This window comes from Pseudorca crassidens, chromosome 21, assembly GCF_039906515.1.
Source record: "Pseudorca crassidens isolate mPseCra1 chromosome 21, mPseCra1.hap1, whole genome shotgun sequence".
Taxonomy (NCBI): domain Eukaryota; kingdom Metazoa; phylum Chordata; class Mammalia; order Artiodactyla; family Delphinidae; genus Pseudorca; species Pseudorca crassidens.
In genome coordinates this window covers 8872054-8887251 of record NC_090316.1, presented here as the reverse complement: position 1 = coordinate 8887251, position 15198 = coordinate 8872054, and the positions used below count along the sequence as shown (strand labels likewise).

General features: G+C 44.9%; 1 protein-coding gene across 3 annotated transcripts; it reads left to right on the top strand.

Annotated features, from left to right (window-relative positions):
• The first annotated feature begins 3713 nt into the window (after window positions 1-3713).
• Window positions 3714-14869, top strand: PLPBP (pyridoxal phosphate binding protein). 3 transcript variants are annotated; one of them, XM_067721862.1, is made up of 8 exons: window positions 3714-3873; window positions 5852-5959; window positions 6038-6073; window positions 6571-6646; window positions 9812-9946; window positions 11597-11739; window positions 12523-12621; window positions 13479-14869. In XM_067721862.1, exons 1-8 carry the CDS (start codon window positions 3775-3777, stop codon window positions 13611-13613), a joined length of 831 nt encoding a protein of 276 aa, XP_067577963.1. In that variant the 5' UTR covers window positions 3714-3774; the 3' UTR covers window positions 13614-14869. The 3 variants fall into 3 exon arrangements, with proteins under 3 accessions (XP_067577963.1, XP_067577964.1, XP_067577962.1); XM_067721863.1 differs by having other exon boundaries at window positions 3769-3899; XM_067721861.1 differs by lacking the exon at window positions 3714-3873 and adding an exon at window positions 4373-4518.
• The last annotated feature ends 329 nt before the right edge of the window (window positions 14870-15198 follow it).

Genomic DNA, 15198 nt, shown 5'->3' with positions numbered 1-15198 from the left:
AAACTTGCATGATTGTACAACACAGGGAATATATCCAATATTTTAAAATAGCCATAAATGGAGCATAACCTTTAAAAACTGTGAATCACTATATTGTGCACCTGTAACATATAATATTGTCCATCAACTATACTTCAATTTTTTTAAAAAGTTGCGGGTTTTTCCTGGTGGTCCAGTGCTTAAGACTCCACACTTCCACTGCAGCGGGCACGGGTTCAATCCCTGGTCAGGGAACCAAGATCCTGCTCGCCTCATGGCACAGCCAAAAAAAAAAAAGGTTGCATCATGGTCAGCTAGATAGTCTAGCTCCTCAGAGACCAAAGAAGAGGAAATGGGCTCGCAGAATAGAGCATTTTGAAAGATTTTACTTTAAGACTGGCTAAAATTTGAAATAGGGAGAAGTGGTTATCTGCAAATAGAAAATAAATCCAGGGATTATCACAGATAACATTTTCTTCTCTGATGGTCTTGGGGAGATTCTGTGCTGTTTGGGATGGTTTAAATGTCATCCTCTCTATATGAAGTATCAAATGATCTCTAAAGGTCCTCACCAGGTCTAGGGTTCTAGAATCTATATTGACATTTCAAAAGCCAAATGTGACAGTATGTTTGCTGAGGGATTGCTGACATGGCTTCTCTACCTGAATTCATTTAAACTGGAACATGGGCATTATTTTTCCATTTCTCTTCAGAGCCAAGTAACCAGGCAACAGTAATTTTTTATTATTTTATCTTTTTTTTTTTAATCCCCCTGAAAGAATCACAGTAAACTCAAAAGGAAACTTTTATTTTTGGCCACACCGCGCAGCATGTGGGGTCTTAATCCCGACAGGGATGAAACCCACGCCCTTGGCAGTGAAAGTGCAGAGTCCTAACCACTGGACGGCCAGGGGATTCCCTAAAGGAAATAATTTTTAAATCCATAAATGTTTTTCTCATAATTCAGGGCCTTAGACTACAGAGGTGTATATTTTAAAAGTTTGATGGCATTTATGGTAAGTATACTAGATATTTATAAAATTGTTTGTGAAACCGGTTCCTCTGGGTATTTGGCTTTCTAATCTCTTTTCTTCTTTGTCCTTGCAAACTGTTGGAGCAATTGAAAGACAATTACTAGGGATGAGGTGATTTCAGACTTGCATTTTTCAAGGATTAAGTAGTATGGAAGGATGAAAGGTTAAATTAGATGGTTGATGTCCCAGGAAGAGGAAGAAACTAAAAATGAAAATAAGGAGGAAAAAGTGGAATAAAATTCATTCAAAAGTACAGCTAAGACGCTAAAAAAAAAAATTGGAAAATGGGAAATCATAATGAGACTGGGGTCCCCATGATCTTTTTGCCTTTATTTCCGTTTTTATAAGGTCATAGAATGTTAGAGATGAAAAGTATCTTAGAAGTGAATCCACAATAAATCCTGTCCTACTCATCTTGGTCTCCCCTGGTTCCTTTACAGAGAAAACGTCTCAATAAATGTTGACTAATGGAGGGACTAGTGTTCACTGAACACTTGCTTTGGGGAGCACTCTGCTTAGTGTGTGTCACATGCTACCTTGATTGATCCTTACTGCAAGTCTGAAGGAGATGTTGACGGACTCCATTTTATAAATGAAAAACTGAGAAGTTCAGTTACTTGTCCAAGATCACAGTTTAGTGATGAAACCAAGATTCAACTTGTGTCAGTCCTATGCGCACCACCACCCAATCTTGCCGCCACTATCCTTATTAACTTGAAAGCTTAAATCACTCTTCTGATACTTTTTGGGGAGCCACACTCACACCATTGGGGTGGGGAGGTTGACCTTGTAATTCAAAGAAATGACCTGACTTATTAAATGAAGTTACTTCTACTTATTGTCATAGTGAGCTATCACCTGGATTATACATCCCTTAGTTCTGTTAAGTATTTATGGTCTTTAAAATGTTTTCTATATAGCATATCCGTTTAAGTATGTCATGCTCACCCAGTCCTTCCGCTATACAGCCCTTCACCATGATCCCTTTGTTCCTTCCACCACTGACTGCCGGCTAGCGCCTTCCAACCTTGCACCTCTACCACAAGCATCTATTAGTATATTCACACCATGAAGGGCTAGTCTAGTCATTTTTTAATCTTTATCACTTTGGCAGGAGTAGAAATTATCAAGTCCAGAGACATTTTACTTGAACACAATTACTGCAACCCTAGTTTACAGATAACCCAGTTTTGTGTTCGTGGTAGATGGAAACTTCCCCAAAAGAAGTCCTTCATGACAAAGACCCTAGGTTCTGCTCAAAGTGATTTTCCCAGGGCAGACATGTGAAATTCTGTCTCAGTTCCCAGGGTCTGGGAAGACGGTGAGAGAAGAAAGTACGAACGTTGCCCTTTCCAGAAGGCTCGAAGCCCAGTCACCTCAAGACAACATGGAGAGCAAACTTTAGCCCTTTCTCCAACGTAATAGCATCTCATTCATGAAGCTGAATTAATGCTTGAGAGTCTTTCAACAGTACAGCAGTACAGCCAAGAATGTTTTCTGCAACAAAATCCATCTCTACTTGCCTCAGCACCTACCATTTCACCATCCGACTATTAAACTTAGTATTTTACTGCGCTAATCTTTTTTTTAAATTTATTTATTTGTTTATTTATTTATGGCTGTCTTGGGTCTTCGTTTCAGCGCGAGGGCTTTCTCTAGTTGCGGCAAGCAGGGGACACTCTTCATCGCGGTGCGCGGGCCTCCCTAATTGCCGAGCACAGGCTCCAGACGCACAGGCTCAGTAGTTGTGGTTCACGGGCCTAATTGCTCCGCGGCATGTGGGATCTTCCCAGACCAGGGCTCGAACCCGTGTCCCCTGCATTGGCAGGCAGATTCCCAACCACTGCGCCACTAGGGAAGCTCCTACTGCGCCCCTCATCCTGTTTGTGATCTTCATATGGCCCAGAGCTACACACATAGGAGACTCAAGAACTGGGCTGGATGTGTGCGGAGCCCAGGCTGGACTGTCTAAAGCTCTCCTCCCAGAAGGCGGCACCTGCCACCGGGGGGACTGCGGCGTGGACAGTCTGAGTTGAGGCTTGTCGTCCAAACTACACACCGGGTTTTGTAAATTAAGTATCAATACAATAAGAATTCAAAGATCTCATTAAGTTTTTCTATTGGTTACATATTGAAACCTTACTCTGGATATATTGGACTATATAAAATGTATTTTTTTAATGTGCCTATTAGAAAACTTTAAATTACATATGTGTCTTACACTGGGCAGTACTGGGCTAAAGGATGACCAGAGGAAAATAACCGTACATTTGAATCCTGCCATGTTCTTTGCAGTTTTCTTTTATATCTCTTAACGGTTCCTCCCGAGAATCATCTGAGATAAAAGGCATGTCTCCCGCCCCAGCAGCTTCTGCTGATCCGCTAGCAAAGGACACCGGGAAGAGGACCTCGGGCATAGGCCACGTTTTCTGCATCCCTTCGGTTCCGCGGGGGCGGCAGAGACGGCGGACGCAGAAGGCCCGCCCCTCGTTTTTCCCCGCGGCCCGTGAACGACGCCAGCAGCAGCTCCGCACCCAGGAGCCCCGCCGGGCTTCCTCGGCGACCTTCCCAAGATGGCGCCGCCGAGGGGCCGGGGCCGGGGCCGCCAGCCGCACCGTCCCCGTCCCGCCCCGTGCTGACGATTGGCTGAAACGACTCGGTGGTGAGCGGTGATTGGGCACAAGAAGACGTGAGCTGGGCGGGACCGGAAGGGGTCTCAGCCTGGGGAGCGGGGGTCGGGCTGGACGTTAGGCCCTGGGGGATGTGGAGAGCTGCCGGCATGTCCGCAGAGCTGGGGGTCGGCTTCGCCCTGAGGGCGGTGAACGAGCGCGTGCAGCAGGCGGTGACGCGGCGGCCGCGGGTGAGGAAGGGGACCGCGCGGTGACGGTGGGCGGCCGCTTTGAGGCGGGGTGGGGGGGAAACACCTGCGTGTGAATGGGTCGTCACAGTGACGCAGAGGGGTCTCCCGGAGGGGCGGGACCTGCCCGCCGCCTTGGCATTGGCGCGGGTTGCAGAGCCCCCAAAAGGCTAGCGAAGGGGTTCCTCAGCTTACGTCAGGTTTTCTGGAGGTTGGCTTGGTCGGAGCAGAAGGTGTCGGTATCCCGGGAAAATGACCAGTCTCCAGGCAGCGCGATCATTCTCCATCCCGCTTCGTGTTAGGGGTCAGCAGCCTTGGCGGATGGGAGAGGGGCCAGGCCTGTGCCCAGAGGCCGCAGGAGAAGACGACCACTACCAGAGCAGCCAAAGGAGGCCAGGTCTGCCGGAGATCACGTGTGTGGCAGCGTCTCAGCTAGTAGATATGCTCAGTAAATGTCAGTCCCCCCACCCCCCTCGCTGGCGCAGGACAGGGTGGATTGGTCCGACTTGGGAGGGAGGCACCAGAGCTGCACTTGCGCGTTTGGGGCAGGAGGAAATTGACCTCCAATCCGAAGCAGTTTACGGGGAGGTTTTTTTTTTTTTTCCTTATATATATTTCCTCTCCTGTTGGAAGTTCACTAAACCAAAGGTCAGTATCTTCCCCCCTCAGTGCAAGTTTAAGCTGAATTGTGTGGAGTAAGACAGGCTTGAATAGAGAGGTCAAAGTTTTCCCTGATCAAGCATTTATGGTGTTAGAGCTGAGAATGCTGGCCTGGAGACAGAAGACCCGTATTAGTGTAGCCTTTACTTGGCTGTTACTTAGACGTTACCTTGAACAAGTCACTTAACTGCTCGGGCTGTCAGTTTCCTCATATGTACAGGCAATGGAAAGCTCTAAGCTCCCTTCCAGCATTAATTTTTTTGTGATTCTCCAAGAAAAAGCTAGAGATTCCCCTAATAAATAATCACGCTAGGGGGTGCTCCCAGTATAACTCTCAGGCAGATGGGCTGCCTATTCCACTTTTTTCTCTAGAAACTGTCAATTCATCCGCATAATCCTAGGAGTTATGACATGGTCTCCAAAGGTTGGCAGTGCAGCCCTCAGAAGGAAGGGAAAACTCTTTGCTAATCATTGTAACTTTTCAGGCCCTTTGAGAACTCTGTGATTCTGTAAAAATTCCAGAGGGTGATGGGGTACCTGAAAACTGAGCCATATGGGGATAGGTGAATCTCTTCCCTGTGTGGATTTGGTTATAGCGGAGTCCAGGGAAGCCGCTTTTTAGGTAATGGCCATGACAGGGGGGTCAGCTAGGTCTAATCCTGAGTCCAGAGCCTTCTGTGTCCTTGGCTCAGTTCTGCCGCTGGTTCCTGATTAGATTGTACAATAAGTTACAGAGTTGCCCTAAGCAGGCTGCTTTTGAGAGTGCCTGTGGGCAATACTGATAATTACACCAGGACCCAGATGAGTTTCCAAGACTGTTGACCTCGGGGTTTCAGAAGCCAGAAGTGGCCTCCCTTCTAGTCAGAGAGCAGTGCCTTCTCTTGGCAAAGTGATTCTTAAACCTCCAACCTTGGCATGCAAGAGACTCATCCGGAGAGCTTGATTTAAAGGAGATTCGCAGACTCCAGACTGAGGTTCAGATCCAGTGGGTCTGGAGCAGGACCCAGGTGATGCTGATACTGTCGGTCAAAGACCAGGCTCTACGGAAATCCTGCTCTTAGTTACCTGCCCAGCTCTCCTGAGAGAGAAAGGTCTTCTGCTAGATGTTAAGGTAGCTAGCGTATTAGAGTTAGATGCCACGCATACAAAAGACATTTGATCAACATCATTTGACACTGATCTCCCTGCAGTATTGGAAAAATGGATCTTCCAGAATGCCAAGTTAAAGATCTCTGCCAGTCTCTTCTACAGGATGTCCTACAGGGCTTATTGGGATAATATTCCCAACCTTTGATTCATCTGGGTCTTTTCCTCTTGGCAGGAACTCCCAGCCATCCAGCCCCGGCTAGTAGCGGTCAGCAAAACCAAACCTGCAGACATGGTGATCGAGGCCTACAGTCACGGGCAGCGCACTTTCGGGGAGAACTATGTAAGAACCCTTTTCCACACTGCCCTCGGAAGAGTCACGTATGCCAGGCTTCTGACTTGCTCTGTTTTTACCCTCTAGGTTCAGGAACTGCTTGAAAAAGCATCAAATCCTAAAGTAAGTGGAATCTGAATTCTTTAGTTTGTATCTCAGTCTTGGCTGTTCAGTTGAAAATTAGACCCACGTCGGTGGTTGAGTTTTAGAGCTGGAGGTCGGGCTGGCGGTAGAAATGTCTGTGTTCACCTTGAGCCCTAAACATTTCTCATCTAGATTTTCTTTCTTTCTTAAGATCATAGTTTTCTCCTTTGTGACTTTTTGAAAATGGTGATTTTTAGGAGCTTGCTGTAATCTTGGATCCTTTTGAGATTTGAAAGCTTTAATCAGTTCATTCTTAATGGGCAATATCTGAAAGAAGGAGAGAGTGGATGGGAACAAGGAAGAGAAATAGAACAGAAGCCTTCAGGTTTTCTCTAAGTATCCTTAGGAGCCTGACGGAAGATGACAGTAGTGGTTTATTGCATAGAGGGGAAAGGTCAGAAGGCAGCGTGCAAGGTATGTGGGCGGGCAAGGCCTCCGCACAGTCTAAGTCAAACACGTCACCTCTTTCTCTTCAGATTCTGTCTTCATGTCCTGAGATCAAATGGCACTTCATTGGCCATCTACAGAAACAAAATGTCAACAAGTTGATGGGTAAGATAAAACTCTAAATAGGAAGACACAATTTTTTCATCATTGTATCACTTACGGTACCTTCTGTGGAAGAGAGAAGATTTTAGAGTATTCCTGATTCACCATTTGTGCCTTGGAGTTTCTTTTGGGAAAGAAATCTTAGTTCTTTTTTCAATTTTTTTTTTCAATTGAAGTATAGCTGATTTACAATGTTGTGCCCATCTCTGCTGTGCAGCAAAGTGACTCAGTTATACACATATATGCATTCTCTTTTTATATTCTTTTCCATTATGGTTTATTACAGGATGTTGAATATAGTTCCCTGTGCTCTACAGTAGGACCTTGTTGCTTATCCATTCTATATATAATAGTTTGCATCTACTAATCCCAGCCTCCCAGTCTGTCCCTCTCCCTCCCCCACCCCCCTTGGCAACCACAAGTCTGTTCTCTGTGTCTGTGAGTCTGTTTCTGTTTTATAGATAGGTTCATTTGTGCCATATTTTAGATTCCACACATAAGTGATATCATATGGTATTTGTCTTTCTGACTTACTTCACTCAGTATAATCATCTCTAGTTGCATCTGTGTTGCTGCAGATGGCATTAGGAAATCTTCGTTCTTAATATAAGGGAAAACGTGTAAGAAAAGAATGAACTCACAATTGACTGGGTAATATATACTTGGAAACCTACCCTACCTCACATTAGGTATTTTTTGGTGGTCTTTGAAATAAATTATAAGGAATTAAAGCCCATAAAATTTTTCAGCTGGCAAAGGAGACACTTTTGTCCTTTTCCCTTTAAATGAAAGGCTACAGTAAATAAAGTGCAATAATGTACAATACTACAAGTAAAGTATATAATAATAAAATACAATATACAGTAACATACAGTAAATAAAGTAAAATTAAGAATTAACTATAGAAAGACTTAACTGTGTGAAAATGACAGGTGGAAATCTTCCTGAATAACTGAATACTTACTTCTCTCAAGGTGTCAAAATTAAAGTAACCTGTACTTATTTTTTAAAACAGCCTTATTGAAGTATAATTGACATACAATAAATTGCACATATTTAATTTGATAAGTTTTGACATATGTTTGCACTTATGAAACCATCACAAGAATCATGGTCTTAAACATATTCAGAATGGCCATCATCAAAAATTATACAAATAATAAATGCTGGAGAGGGTGTGGAGAAAAGGGAACCATCCTACACTGTTGATGGGAATGTAAATTGATATAGCTACTACGGAGAACAGGATGGAGGTTCCTTAAACTAAAAATAGAACTGACATATGATCCAGCAATCCCACTCCTGCACATATATGCAGAAAAGATGAAAACTCTAATTCGAAAAGATACAAGCACCCCAGTATTCATAGCAGCACTGTTTACAATAGCCAGAACATGGAAGCATCCTGAGTGTCCATCAACAGATGAATGGATAAAGAAGATGTGGTACATATACACAATGGAATATTACTCAGCCATAAAAATGAATGAAATTCTGCCATTTGCAGCAGCATGGATGGACCTAGAGATTATCATACTAAGTGAAGTAAGGCTGAGAAAGACAAATATATGCTATCACTTATATGTGGAATCTAAAAAAAAAAGGTACAAAATGAACTTATTTACAAAACAGCATCAGACTCACAGGAAACAAACTTATGGTTACCAAAGGGGAAAGGGGTGGGGGGAGGGATAAATCAGGAGTGTGGGATTAACAGATACACACCACTATGTATAAAATAGATAAACAACAAGGTCCTACTGCGTAGCACAGGGAACTATATTCAGTGTCTTGTAATAACTTTTATGGGAAAAAAATCAGAATATATGTAGCTGAATCACTTTGCTCTATACCTGAAACTAACACAATATTGTAAATCAACTATACTTCAATTTAAAAAAAAGAATGCAGATAAGGTTATTAGCATATTACCTGGAGGATTTCAGTGTTTAATAAACGTAAGCTGCTGATGTTGCTTCTGTCTTGTTGTTTTTTATCTGAGGCAAGACTAAATGCATCTTTGGGAAAGAAGTTGGTTTTGATGACAGCTAAGTATCTCCCTTAGCTGTCAGTGGTCATTCTGATGTCCTTGTTGAATAAGAGCATCCCCATCCCAGGAAGTTTAAAGACATGGAGATATCAGGCCCAGGGAGCACTTTAGCTTTCACTGTTTAACCTTTCCTTATTGTCATCTTGGCCTGTTTCTCTCAGTTTGAACTGAGATTTAATCAGATCAAGCCTGCCATTCAGAATCTCTACAATTATCAGCTTCTTTTTTTTTTTCACTGTTTATTGTTTTTTTTAATTTTTATTTTTTTATTGAAGTATAGTTTATTTTCTTTTTTTTAATATTTATTTATTTTTGGCTGCATCAGGTCTTAGTTGCAGTGTGTGGGCTTCTCTCTAGTTGTGGCATGCAGACTCTCTAGTTGTGGCACGTGGGCTCTGTAGTTGTGACGTGCAGGCTCCAGAGCACGTGGGCTCTGTAGTTGCAGCACACGAGCTCTCTGGTTGTGGCGCACGGGCTCAATAGTTGCGGCGTGTGGGCTTAGTTGCCCCACGGCATGTGGTATCTTAGTTCCCTAACCAGGGATCGAACTCACGTCCCCTGCATTGGAAGGTGGATTCTTAACCACTGGACCACGAGGGAAGTCCCTAAGTATAGTTGATTTTCAATGTTGTGTTAGTTTCAGATGTAAAGCAAAGTGATTAAGATAGATAGATAGATAGATAGATAGATAGATAGATAAATTCTTTTTCAGATTCTTTTCCCATATAGGTTTTTGCAAAATGTTGAGTATAGTTCCCTGTGCTATACAGTAGATCCTTGTTGGTTATCTGTTTTATATATAGTAGTGTGTATATGTTACTCCCAAACTCCTAATTTATAAACTATTAGCTTCTTGAAGCTTATGGATGGATACATGTGCCGCCTGATTGTAGCACGTCATCACCTCCCTTTCCTTATTCATGTTTTCCGATTAGACAGCAATGGGCTGACATTCAAACTTAATATCTAGTAAACTGTCGCGTAAGTCTTAGCAGAACTGAGACTTAACTGTCCTTTTCCTGGGAAATTATTTTCCTGTCTACCAAGAAAAGCTTTGTGGTGTGTTGCTTGCTGCGGTCAGGTGAGTGAAGAATGACCTGGCCTCTTTCTCGTTACAGCTGTCCCCAATCTCTTCATGCTGGAAACAGTGGATTCTGTGAAGCTGGCAGACAAAGTGAACAGTGCGTGGCAGAAAAAAGGTTCTCCCGAAAGGTTAAAGGTTATGGTCCAGATTAACACCAGCGGAGAGGAGAGTAAGTGACCAGACCTGGACTGCAGACTTTTCTCCCCTTAGGATGGTTGTACCTCAGGAAGAATGGCAGGCCTAAGCATCTGATACCTAAGGTTACAGAAAGAAGTCACAGGCCTTTAAGGAAACTGTAGGGTCTTGGCACAGTGACATCCAAACCTGTCCACGTGTAATTCTTTAATACATCATGGTTTGTTATTTCCTAATTTTTGAGGAGGTGGGCAAGGGGAATCGAGAAGGGCATTGTGACTTTGATCCTGAAAATTCTCAGAAGTCACCATCCCTCCTGAAAGAGATTGCAGTTTTACATGTATAATACTTCTCAGGACCTAACAAAACTATTCAATGTTACATTAGGAGAAAATCGAAGAAATATCACTGAGTACCAATCAGTGAATATGTTTATGGGGCTTGGGTTAACAATGTAAAATAGTAAACAGAACCTGGGCTCTGAAATCAGACAGACCTGGAGTCTGAGCTCCACCACTTGCAGCGTTGTAACCTTGAGTAACGTACCTAACCTCTCCGCACTTCACTGCCTTATCTGGCAGTGCAAGCAGGGCAGTACTCCCAAGGGTGTTGTGAGGCTTGAACGTGGAAATGGAGGTAAAGCTGTTGCTATAGAGCCCTGAGCGTCTTACCTGTTAGCTCTTCGTTAAGAATAAGTGTTTACAGACCAGTCATTTGCCTGCAAAGCTTAGGCTGAAGGAACAAGCATGGGGCTACCTGGAGTCAGGCTACCTGGATCCACATCCCAGTTCCACATTTCCTGGTTGTGTGACCTTGGGAAAGGTACTTGGTTTCCCGTTGCCTCAGTCTCCCCCTCTTTAGAACGGAGAAAGTAAGAGTACTTACTTCATCCAGTTACTGCATTAAATGAAAAGCTCTAAGGACTTGGCACATGTGCCTGGCACAGAAGTGTTCAGTAAATTTTAACAATTATCGTTACATGTACATGTACCTAGATTCTACAATACATTATCAATATAGGTAAATCTGAAATTGACTCCAGGCCAAGTCTGTTACGTCATTTCCTGATCAGTGGCTGTCCTTTGCCCCAAGTAAAGACTGGTGGATGTTAGCATGTCCATTTGTTAAATTAGAGAAGGACAGTGTCCATCCTCATAGCTGTGTAACAAATAATCATTTGCTGCAGACTCCTCCTCTGCTTGTTAATTAGCGAGTTCAGTTAAATTTTGCAAGTTATAGTCAAAACTATGTAATATATACTTCATTTTTTATTTTTTTACAATTCTAATAAATTAATAAAACGGTAGAAATACCAGATTTGGAAAAATAATTCTCGGGTTAATCTGGCATTTTGGCGATGTGAATCTTCTTGGTGTCTGAAGAAAAGCAGTGTTCTTTCTTTTCCTTCTACTGTAGCTGTTCTCAGATGCTGAGATAGAATAAAGAGAATCCAGTTTAGAGCTCTTCCCTTGAGAAACTCAGAACCAGGTCAGAAGGGGAGTAACACACACGGAGACCTCAATGTAAAGTCACTCTTTTGGTCTTGAGGACAAGTTCTTCCAAGAAGTCCTCTTGTCTGAGAGCCACCTCCTCCGTCATAAGGAAGGGGTGAGAAGGGGGCTCTCCTCTGGCTTCCTGGAACATCTTGGTATGTTCTATGTGTCTTCTGTTTCTTTTTGTGAAGGCAAACACGGCCTGCCCCCTGCAGAGATGGTGGCCGTGGTGGAACACATAAGCACCAAGTGCCCCAGCCTGGAGTTCGTGGGGCTGATGACCATCGGGAGCTTAGGGCACGATCTTAGTCGAGGACCGAACCCAGACTTCCAGGTACTCGGGGCCCGGCTGGGGCGCTGCTCACGTGCCAATCAAGCATCCGGTGAGGTGCTGGAGCAGGGCTGGCTGCTGCCGTCAACTCCACAGACATCCCGGGCGTTGCCTGTCATGTTATATGATTACCCTCTTCTGGAACTCTCCTCATACGGGACACAGAACAGGTCCCCAAACCTCCAGAGACCCTTCTCGGCTCAGTGTGAACCTGCCTGACACGGTCTTTAGAGAAAATGAGCTCTGACTTCCTCCCCAACGACTGACAGCTTTCTTGAAAAGGAGGAGAATTTGCTAAAAAAAAAAAACCTTTCAGTAACTTCTGGCAATTTTTTTAAAACATTTTTTTCTATCTTTTTAAAAAATTTTATTTTATTTATTTATTTTTGGCTGCATGGGGCCTTCATTGCTGCGTGCGGGCTTTCCCTAGTTGTGGTGAGCGGGGGCTACTCTTCGTTGCGGTGCGCGGGCTTCTCATTGCCGTGGCTTCTCTTGTTGCGGAGCATGGGCTCTAGGCGCACGGGCTTCAGTAGTTGTGGTGCGCGGGCTTAGTTGCTCCGCAGCACATGGGATCCTCCCGGACCAGGGATCGAACCCGTGTCCCCTGCATTGGCAGGCGGTTGCTTAACCTCTGCGCCACCAGGGAAGTCCACTTCCAGCAATTTTAACAGGCCTTGAAACCATGAGGAATAAAGAATCTCTGTCAGAGATGTTGAGATTCAGCCGCTTTCAGGCATCCTCGGAGAAGGCAGGGATAAATGGATGTCACACTCGTCTCTCTGTCAGGTGTTACTGTCCCTCCGGGAGGAGCTGTGCAGGAAGCTGAGCATTCCTGCCGACCAGGTGGAGCTGAGCATGGGCATGTCCATGGACTTCCAGCATGCGGTGAGTGTCCTCCCCGGCGCCCTCAGTGCCTCAAGTTCGGGTCCAAAGGCCCCCAGCAACAATGTGTTTTTGCTACAGAAAAACCTCGTTGTAGCGTTAGGTGCCCAGGAGTGCTGGCTCTCACCTATACTAGCATCCCCAGCCGCTTCTTTTTTGAAATGAAGTGTATAGGAATTATAGCCCCACACATAATTTTTTAAATTAATTCCCTAAGTGGAATCTAAAGGAAAATAAGAAGAAATTAAACTACAGCTTCTTAAAAAGGCGTTTCACTGTGTTCATGCTTGGGCGTGGCTACATGACAGTAAGTCATGACGAAGTAGTCTGATGCCTCGTCGTGCGTGTAGATTCACCACGATGGCAGCAGCTCTAAGTACGTTCTGACAGGTGTGCTGTATTAACAGCTCACATACGTGATCTTCTGGGGCAGTGAATAACTTGATAAGTGTTCCAAAAATCACACTATAAACTTTCCTCCAGGTATACAGTAGGAGCTCGTGTGGAAAATAGAATAACTAAAGCAATGCAAAAATACTTTGTGTTTATAAGTAAAATGGAATTAGATCCTGTGCTCAGGAGGATCTAAGCCGCGCCACGTAGCTTGCAACATCTTAGGCCCCTGAGCAGGGATCGAACCCGGCCCCCTGCAGTGGAAGCACGGAGTCCTAACCGCTGGACCACCAGGGAAGTCCCCTTACTTATTTCTTAAACACCCTCTCCTGGTGAACCACTGCCCCATAGTCCTCTGCAGCTGCGTCATCGTTGTCCTTCCGAGAAGCCCCTCAGATGAGGCGCAGCTTCAGCGTCTGCTGCGTTTCATTACGTTAAACTCAGCCCTCGGTACTCCTTTCCCACAGATTGAAGTGGGATCTACGAATGTCCGAATAGGAAGCACCATTTTTGGAGAGCGAGATTACTCCAAGAAAGCTGCCCCCGACAAGGCTGCAGCAGAGCTGAAGGCCCCGGCGGCGGAGGTGGCCCGGGCACACTGAGCAGCGGCCCAGCCCAAGGGCCGGGTCCAGGAAGACTGACTACACACTACTCTGGGCTTTCGCTTCCACGTGCCCCACGTCACAGCACGACCACACCCTCCTCGGGACCTGGAAAGAGCACGCCGACCATTATGTGCGTCGATGGAAACCATCTGACTTAGTGTCTGACGCAGGAAGCTCACTTCAAGCAGTGACTTTGGATTGGATTTGAGGAATCCAGACTTTTCTGCAGAACAGGTACCTGGGCACTAGTCAGGAGTTGAGTTCAGGCTTGAACATTGCCCAGGAGCACCAACCAACCCATGAATGCCTTTCCCAGGTTCAAACTTGCTGACTGTCGATGCCTATAATCACCGAAGTCAGAGGGATTCTCACTTGTCGTCCACTTCAATAGAAAGTTCCCTGTTACCAACTCCGTACAGACCCCACTGAGTAGCCATCTCTGCTGCTCTGGAGCAGCGTGGTTTCTGCCCCCAGTCTCCACCCCAGCCAGTAAGCGTCGGTCTCCACTCTGGAATGGCAGTACAGGTAACTTCAGGACCTGCCTTGAGTTAGTCCTCCAGACCCACATTGTGGCTGATGAGAGCTGTGTCCTCAGCCACCGTGTGGTGCTGACCCTGAAAATTACAGGGCAACTAACATAAGCGGTCCTTGGGCCTTTCTAACGTCCTCCTCCAGAGACAGGACTTTGAGCTTTTGCCCTGGGCCCTACGGTGATGACCATCAAATGATACGATTTTTCCGCCACCATAGTCCCCGTTGTGATGATTTCTTATCTCATAGCTCCCCAGATATGAAAGATTCCCTCAAAGCCAGTTCAGGCTCACAGTTTCAACAAAGCCTGGCTTTGAGGTTCCTGTTCCTGGGAGCACTTTTTAGGCATATTTATAGCCTCCCCTCCCAACCATGTTTATAAGGCAGAATTTTGCAAGTCTTGACGTTAATGGACTAGCTAGCTCTTCAAAACCCAGAAAGCACAATTCTCGGATAGTCACAACAGACAACTGTAGTCTGGGTCGTTGTTTGTTTTCTAGGTGGGTTTTTCTTACTTATTCAAGCCCCAGTCTCTAATTTTATGAAACAACTTCCATTAAGCTCCTGCCGAAATGAAATTTTGTAAAACTTAAACCATTATGATTCCTGTACTGTTTCAATCAAAGCTATAGTGTGATATTTCAGTCTATTAAATAAAAATGTGAGTTTGAATTATGCCATCTATGCCAATTACAAAGCGATTAAAAGATTTATTTTCTCCATCTGGTGTAGTGAGTGAGTATAACAGGAGGGGGGCCTTGGACCCGATAGGAAGCCACTGTGCCCGTCACTGGCATCGTACAGCTTTGGAGAAGGGCTTCCTGTGGGTCACAGATACAGCCAAAGCCAGACTGCGGATGAAAGAGGGATTCTGAACTTCTAAGAGCAAGAAAGTGAAATGTTGGCATTTCAGGAACTGCAAGAATAAAGAGGTTGCCTCTTGCTGTAAGAAAATCTTAAAACTGCCTCTAGGTGGCGACATTGGCTAACCTGAGGGGCGAGCTTTGGCGCGCCACTGTCCCCAGACTACTCTAGAAGAGGCTGTCATCCG

What these genes read in the sequence shown, in the direction of transcription:
- PLPBP (XM_067721862.1), top strand. Translation starts at nt 3,775, where the DNA reads ATGTGGAGAGCTGCCGGCATGTCCGCAGAGCTGGGGGTCGGCTTCGCC. An exon ending in AAAAAGCATCAAATCCTAAA is followed by an intron (nt 6,074 to 6,570) that starts GTAAGTGGAATC and finishes CTTTCTCTTCAG; the next exon opens with ATTCTGTCTTCATGTCCTGA. An exon ending in GACCGAACCCAGACTTCCAG is followed by an intron (nt 11,740 to 12,522) that starts GTACTCGGGGCC and finishes TCTCTCTGTCAG; the next exon opens with GTGTTACTGTCCCTCCGGGA.